The 8,387-nt window shown below is 40.1% G+C and overlaps 1 protein-coding gene across 1 annotated transcript; it reads right to left on the bottom strand.

Annotated features, from left to right (window-relative positions):
- Positions 1-2,372: 2,372 nt before the first annotated feature.
- LOC146606824 (kelch-like protein 10) lies at positions 2,373-7,742 on the bottom strand. The gene is made up of 5 exons (XM_085349363.1): positions 7,591-7,742; positions 6,022-6,502; positions 4,995-5,609; positions 4,126-4,275; positions 2,373-2,735 (listed from the first exon to the last, which is right to left on the bottom strand). Exons 1-5 carry the CDS (start codon positions 7,740-7,742, stop codon positions 2,373-2,375), a joined length of 1,761 nt encoding a protein of 586 aa, XP_085205489.1.
- Positions 7,743-8,387: the final 645 nt, after the last annotated feature.

Here is an 8,387-nt window from a genome sequence, read left to right as displayed (position 1 = left end):
AATTACTACTGGGAGCTCAGGAATTCCGACTTCCGACTCAATCTGGAATGCACCGTAAGCCAAGGGCCAACAAGACAACAGCAGATATTTTGACGTCGCCCCCTGGTGACAGGACAAGGTTACAGCACCATTGTACAACCACACCGCTGCCTTCAGTGACCTTGCTTTTTAGGTGTAACCACTTTTCTGTATCTCTGTTGACACTTAATCGTAAAAAAAAATGTTGTTTGAAGTCAAAATACAAAGAAATTGTGAGCAGTAATCGGCAAAAATAGTCTGATAATTATGGGGCGCCGTTTGTAAACTGAAACATGCTGAAATTAACGGCAACATTTTTCCACATTTAGCTCAAAACCTTACAAAAACATGTTTTTTCGAGTAATTTTTTACAACATTTAGTAAAATATTTGTAACTTTTCATCAAATGTTAAATATTAAATCTAAATGTTAAATATTAAATCTAAATATTATATTTAAATCTAAATGTTAAATGTTAAACCTAAATGTTTAGGCTAATATGCAAATTTATTGTACGAATCAACGGAAATACCAAAATAAAAGCTTCCCGAAAACCTCCGGTGCAAAATTGTGTCTGTTCTCACCCCTCATTTCTCCCCGCCATGTGCTGTTTCACTTCTTGCCTACGAGCATGTCCAGCGATTTTGCTGGACATGCTTGAGGATTTTGTTTAAGTGTGGTAATGAGATGATGATTCTTTTTTCTGTATAGCTGAACAGGCTCTTGAGATCCTACATGTGCTGCCATCACTCTTCCCATCCACCTCTGCTCCTCCAAAGAGGGCACGGGATGCGAGTGAGGCTCTGGTGCATGTCCTTGAGGTGAGTTGTGTAAAATGTAGTAGTTGTTTTTTGTTTTTGTTCTTTTTGGGACAACAGTATTAAAAAATGCTTCTGATGAGTGCCAAAGTATTTTATATTCACATATTATATGTTCTAAGCCTTCAAAAGGCACCTAAAACACATTTTTGGAATGAGGGTTCTCACAGGTTAGATCTCTGTGACCAGTAAATACAAACATGGATGCATTACGTGGTAGCACATTTTTATCACCTCAATGATACCTAATTAAATGTAGCCTTGGTTTTCTGTTTTTCAGGAAGGCTAGACAGATGTGAACAGTAATTCCATCGAGAATAATTAAAAGTAGCAATTTCAGATGTGTTTTCTCAGAACCTCAACTTTTGTTGTAATTTAGCTTTAGTTATGTGTTTGAAACAAAAGTGCATCATCCTTACAAAAGTATGTCTGTGTTATGTGTTAAAGGACCAAGAAGACCCTAATACCTATCTGATGAAACGTCCTCTCTCCTGCCCAGTCCTGATTGTGAGTCCATCCAACTGCATCCTAGCGGTAGGAGATGTGCCAATAACCACATTTCCAAAAGACTTGGTTACCGAGGGTGCTTTATACCTTATGGCCTACTATTACACCCTTCACCTTACATACCCAAAGTGTGTAGCCACTCTGCTTTCCGTCATACAGACGGAGGTTCTCTTGGACAAAATCCATGAGAGAGATCTCACATCATCTTACAAGAAGAGCATGGCTGAGTGGACTGCTTTTATTGGCCAGTAAAGCCAATATGGTCAGATGGACTATAGGAAAGGACTTCCTCTCTCCTTCCACGGCTACTACAGTCCATGTTGGTTGTGATTGATTTTTGTTTGTAATTTGGCCAGGTTAGCCCAGTGTTATAATTAAGGGTGCACGATAATATTGGCTAACATGCCGACATTTTGTGTTTGGTTTGTGCAGTGCAGAGACAGCCTCGCTTTTAGTTAATTTTAAGATTTTTTTTTTCTTTAATCTTGAGTTTAGACAGAAGACTATTCAGAAAATAGGCTCTACTGTGAAAGAGTAAATTGACTAAGCTGAGACTGACTAGTTTGGTATAAAAGTAAGAATTGCTTTATTGGGTATTGGCTAGTACAACTGTAAAATATTGGATACATCCTTACTCAAACCTATAGACTGTTACCAGACAGAACCGCAGCTGAAATAACAAGGGAGAGTGAAAACTTCCCTTTATTCTTATGGTGTTTACCTAGCAAGAGTTGAAAAGTCCGACATGCGGCTTATTGTGATCTGGTCACCCTGTGTGCATGTCTGGTATGGCTGCTCAGCAGCCATACATTACAGGGAATGAAAAAATCTTTTCAATTTGTTATTGTTGCAATTGCATTCTCTTAATAAAACCCAGTATCTACAGTGCAGGCTCTCCTACTGAAAGTTTTTGAGATACATACATAAAATGTCCAGTTCACCAGCAGTTTAATGCTCTAAAGATTTATTTCAGTCCTTCATGTTCGAGACTCAGATGTTGACACATGGCAGTACTGCACTTTAAAGATTTTACGTGGACTCTGCTGACTCCATTGCTAATTTCAGAACATCCTCAAGTGGCAGGAAGTCACGAGGAAAGGTGTACTCAGTCAGGTTGGAAAGTCCGGACATCACACAGCAGCTCAAGTCTGTGCGGAAAATATCCATGTCGCACGCCTCATACCACTCATTGGTTAAAGCGGTGTAGTACTCGACGTCCGAAGTGGTGGTGAAGCCATTGAAACCCCCGACGACAAAGAGGCGATCATCAATTACCTCAATGCCAAAGTTGCTGCGGGGGGTCAGCATAGAGAACACGAGGTTCCACGTGTTGGTATGCGGGTTGTAAGCCTCAGCGGTGCGCAGATAGTTGTTTCCATCGAAGCCACCAACCTAAAAGTAAATACGTGGCTCAAATGATTGAATGTAAGTGTAACCAGCTTCACCGTACCCCTGTAAGAAAATGCACCTGCTATATGTCTTTAGCTGCTTTTGCACAGATACTCCAGAAAGTGACGGAAGAATTAAGTTGCAATATTGTCCAAAGTTGCCCTTAATATGTAGCAGATACAAGGAAATTGTTTACCTTAGGTGTGATCTGACTACTGGAAATACTCTGATTGGTTTAGGGTTTTACCTGGATAAAGCGAACAGCTACCTGACATATTCTCATGCTGTTATATGGAGTTTACACATAAAAGTTGTTTAAAAAAGGCCCATTAACGTCCCAGTATTTGCATTTTCACAGGCCCGCATTTGTTGGGAATGTCTAGAAAAGATCAGGGTGCAGTGGTGTGTGAAAATGACTTCTGAATTAAAAGGAGAAAGTAAAATAAAGTAGAAGCCAGCTGTTGTGGAAGTCTGTATGAGACCTTTTTTCACTCAAGCCTCAACTACAGCTATTAAAGTGCTGTTGTCTATTACACCACGCTATTATCAACAAAGATGAATAGCCCTCGACAAAAAGTATTTGTGTTTTCAGTATAAATGTCTTCACAGCTCTTTTGCCTTTAGTCCAAAAAGGAACACTGAGTTCCAGTCCTTTCTTCCTATAACAGATTAAAGTAGCCCTGACAGGCTATAAGTGCCTATAAGCCTGATCAAAGACCCTGAGGTCAGCACCAGGGTAAGGTCACTGCATTCTGCTGATGATAACTTTTCCTTTTTTTGAATAGAGACTTAGTCTGAATAGAAAATAAATACTAAACGGTAGCTAGCTAAATAAAGAAGTGTGTCTCAGAAGGTGAGACTAAAATCTTTGCTTTTTACCAAAGGGTGCAGCTGCAAAACAACTAAATAAGTGGTTTTAAGGCAAATAGCAAGATAAATTTACAGCTAAAAGGCCTACCGTCCCCAGAGGATGAGTTCTAATCACTTGGCTTATTCCCTCATTTTTCTAAAGGTATTGCAGGATAAGTTTGAAATTGTCTCTAACATATGTCCTCTATGGAACGATGAGGATGACAATGTTGGTTTTGAATAAGTATTTCTGTTGTACTGAGTGAAATGTGAAATCATCAAAGACACAACATTTTGGGAATGAGGCACATGAAAAAAAAAAGAGAGGCAGAAACATCACTAATCAGTTAAATTAATACATAGAATGAGTAAGAATGCCTTCTCTGAACCTGTGGTCAGGATAGGAATCTGATCATTGATAAATACAAAACAAAGTTAGCCAAATTCTGTGTCAGCCAAATCTGTGTTAAGCCTTGCTGATCAAAGCACATTACAGATTTGATTTGTATGTTACGTGAGTGTCAGCACTACTTTGTGGTCTTACTGCAAAGACATGATCCGCATATGCAATGACACCTATCCCGCTGCGGCGGCTGTTCATGGGACTGATCATCGTCCACTGGTTGCTCTCTGGGTTGTAATATTCAGCTGTCTGCAGACACTCGTTGCCATTGAGTCCACCACAAATGTAAATCTGAAAACAAAAAAGGGACATTAAAAATTTTTACATTTCTTAGATTTCAGTTGGAAACAATGTTACCTGTAAGTGAAATGTTTCCACATCATTTGTGAAGTAAGACCGATACTCAGTACCCAAGTGTCCAACTGAAAAATATGACAATTAACAAATGTGTGTGTTTTACAATTTTTTTAATATCTGTTATATTTTAGTTGACAAGTCAACTCAAATAAAGTACTGTACATAAATGCAAAGATGCACTTGTGATCAGTTAGAAACAAAATAGATATATATTAGTATATTTTTCAACTTTTTAAACTATACTTTTAAATTTGAAAACATGAACATAGAAACCAGTTTGTGACCTATCTTGCACCTCGCTTCACTGTAAAAATGTGTATTCCCTGACTGGTTGGCAAGTGGTTGCTGGAGGTTGATGGCTGTCACTACTGTGAAATTGTAACCAGGAAGGTTTTGCACCACAAGCCTCCTTGTGTTTCCTTTGGTTGTAAGCAGACTGTTGAGGTTTGCATGGAGTACTCTGACTTACTGCAAATACTCAAACTATTTGCTGTAGAAATCTGTAGAGTCTTTCATACAACCACTGCCTAACCAGCTGAGGAGTACACATTTTCCCCTAGCAACTGGTTGTTACCAAAGGTTGCTGACAGGTCTCTAGGCCTGTGTGCCTTAGACCCTACTCTATTTCTCTGCTACTGTTTTACTTCACCCACCCGGTTGTTAAGTGTTGTGCAGCTGGCGTGGCTCCTCTGTTCGTGCATCGGTGCAATAAGACTCCACTGGTTGATTTCAGGTTGATAGCGCTCTGCACTGCTGAGTCGTACATGCCCGTCGTGGCCTCCCAGGGCATAGATGAACCCGTTCAACACAGTCACGCTCACATAGCAGCGGCGGGAGTGCATGGGCGCCACCTCATTCCAGGCGTGAGTGGTCAGGTCAAACCTACGGACGCTGTTGAAATGCTCCACCCCGTCGAAGCCACCAACGGAGTAGACGTACCCGTTGAGGAAGGCGGCTCCATGATAAGCACGAGGACACTCGAGGTTGTTCGTTACGTTGACCCAGCGGTTAGCCCGGCAATCGTAGGCCTCGATGCCGTTAGTTGGCTCACCACCACTCCACCCCCCAATGGCCAGCAGGATGGAATGAGGCAGGCGGGGACGAGCAAGAGGGTGATACAAGGCAGACATGAAGGGTCTGCTTCCTAGATCATGTATGTCTAAGATGGCATTACTTATCATGGACAGGCACTCAGAATTGGCCTCCACCAGCTCACTAGACAGCACATTGTCCTTTAGGTAGTCTGACGTCATCAATCCCAGTCGGACCTATAGAGAGATGACAGAAGAGAATGTGACTATGAATTTCAACTACATCAGTTTTAGTAAACTCAAGCTTCTTTAGGATAATGCTCCTAATGTTGTTTAATTTTCTTATTGCTAGCAAGAGAGCGACCAAAGTCAGACACCATTAGCCTTTTCGTCAACAGGGACAGTTTTTAGTCATAGCCCTAGCAACTATACTTAATAAATATAATTTATTCTATAGTATGTGTGTAGAGATCTGATACGGTTTTAATGCTCTTGAAGAGAATTTCTTAAATGTGGTTTGGCTACACCTGAAAAGAGCAACATCTCAAGATATTAAAGCATCCTTATACCCAGATGGATCGACTCAATCTATGACTTAAATACTGAAGATTTAAGTCCAAACTAAATGTAGTAATGAAAGTTTATAGACCTTGGACAACAGAGCGGTGAGGTGTTGTTTCCGTTGTACAGGTACATGGCTAATCCACTTTGTAAGCGCTTCATACAAAGTGGTCTCCCACACATTGAGGTCCTCTCTATCAAGGATGTCAGCAAGTTCCTCCACAGTTAGGTGCAGGAACTCCTCCTCAAGAACAACCTGCTCAAAGTTACTGATGATGTAGTGGTAGGCCTTGGTGCGTAGTTCGGGTGATAAGCATACTTTTGTGAACTGCCAAATGCCAACGCAGTTCTCTGGGCACAGTTGCTCCCCGAGGAAGTCAGAGCAGAGTTTCACAATGTCCATTGCATTGAATTGATCAGCTGCCATGAGAAGTTCCACTACATTTTCCCCCGTTATGGAAACTGAGCCGGTGTATGCAAAGTTAATGATGAGTGCCATCATCTCAGAAGACAAGCCAGGTATGTTGAAGACCTGTTTGTCTGGGTCGCTGCAGTGGGTGAAAAGAGCCCTGAGGGTAGAGATGGAGACAGAGTAGAGAATATTAAAAGGTGTGGAGGCAACAAGATAATAAACTATGTCATGCACAAGTACTCCAAGTAACTCCAAAACAGAGTTTGTACATGTTTAGTGCACTTGATTGTTGGGTTTTCAATGTCTTTATTACATTGGCAGCATGTTTATGAAGCTATTGCCAAACACAATGCAGTCCCACACCATGACAGAGCCTCCACCGTGCTTTAAAGTTAACTCTAAACACTCACTGTTGTACCTCTATGACAAATATTGAAATCAACTCCATAGGGCCAGTTTACCCTGATATTTAGTCTAGTTATTGCGTAATTTGGCATACCTCAGTCTGTTTCCTTTCCTTATGGAAGTTCCAGTGCATGTTGCTTAATTACAGTCTCTGTTTCCCTTCCACAACCATTTCTTTTCTTTTTTTTTCTTAACATTTATTTATTGGTTTTAACAGGTTTTACATGAACCATGAAACCATTTCTGATGAGGATGAGGAAACCATTCCTCTGAAAATGATCGGGTACAAGCACTGGACTAAAAAGGGTGAAAAATGTCCAAACCAAACCTTTATAAGTCTTCAAAAAAAACACAGAACTATTGCTCAAGTGGACTTTTAAAAAATCATCTGTTTCAAAGCAAAATATAAAAAAATGAGAGGCAACTCAAAACTTTTGCTCAGCGTATAACTGTATAACACAGTTCAACCTTTTTAGTATCAGGAAGTCTGGTGTGTCTTACTGTCTCAATAACAGTGGGGAAGATATTAATGTAACTTAATAAAACACTTCAATTAGACTTCACACAATCACCAAGTGATTCACAGTGCTTTTTAAATGGCACATTTACTGAAGTGGAATCTGGAGCTCTGTGAAGGTAATGATGAAATCTGCAAATGTTTGCATTATGTTTTGGGTGTATCTGTCAGTTGACCGTGACAAAGTCTTTCTATCAGAAAAGTTTTATGATTCAACCTGTTCCTTTTGGTTGGCACTGTTTCACCAACTAAGACCATGAATTACATTTTTCACAGGTATAAATCAGTCAACTGTCCTTCACATTATCAGGTAAGCAACTCACCTGAAGTACGGCGTACAGTTACATAGGATGATCCTGTGGACCGGAAATTCAACATCCTCCACTTTGATGATTGCATCACAAAATTGTCCCTCCAAACAGAGTTCATTATTTACTGAGCTCGACTTGTATGGCAGCTGGCCTTCTTCACTCATCTTGAGTTTTGTGACTGCTTTTCTTAGTTTTTTTGTCTGCAGTTTGTCTTGAAGTGTTCAAAATCAAACCTAACTGTGGAATTTGGGGAATGGAGCCCATGACATCATCATGACTTGGCAACTGTTGCCATGAATTGTTTTGAAATGTATATTTACATTGCATAAAAAAAAAGCTTTGTTTTGATTTGATTTGGATTTAAGAAATTGCATATGAGCCTCACAGATAGCATACAGCATTTTGTATGTTTGCCTCACAGAGGTCACCTAGTAAAATAAGCACTTCAAAACACTCTTACGAATGGACTACAATATCATATTTAGCTCATATTTAACCTTAATAGGCCATTTTGTTTAATAAAATCACTTTGTAATATCCAAACACAGATATTACAAAGTGTGATTCATGGCTAAGCTGTTTTCTTGGGTTGTATTAGACTTTTATCTAGTTGGAAAAATGGGCTCCTGCACTTTACTGATGTACAATAGTGAAGGAAATCTCTGTCCGTAGATAGAGCTTTTCCTCCTAAGGCATGGGCACCAATAAGCAGAGTTCATCCTTTAACATATAACAAAATTAAAATATTCTCATGCATGATCAACGGGCAATCACGGTACCGGCCGGAGTACCGGGAGCAGTTCAGAAGA

Source organism: Diplotaxodon limnothrissa, unplaced genomic scaffold (genome assembly GCF_057381915.1).
Source record: "Diplotaxodon limnothrissa isolate DT_005_m unplaced genomic scaffold, D_limnothrissa_male_GT1.1 unmapped_scaffold_6, whole genome shotgun sequence".
Taxonomy (NCBI): Eukaryota; Metazoa; Chordata; class Actinopteri; order Cichliformes; family Cichlidae; genus Diplotaxodon; species Diplotaxodon limnothrissa.
Note: the sequence above shows the minus strand (reverse complement) of the source record. Positions and strands in the feature narration are given on the sequence as shown.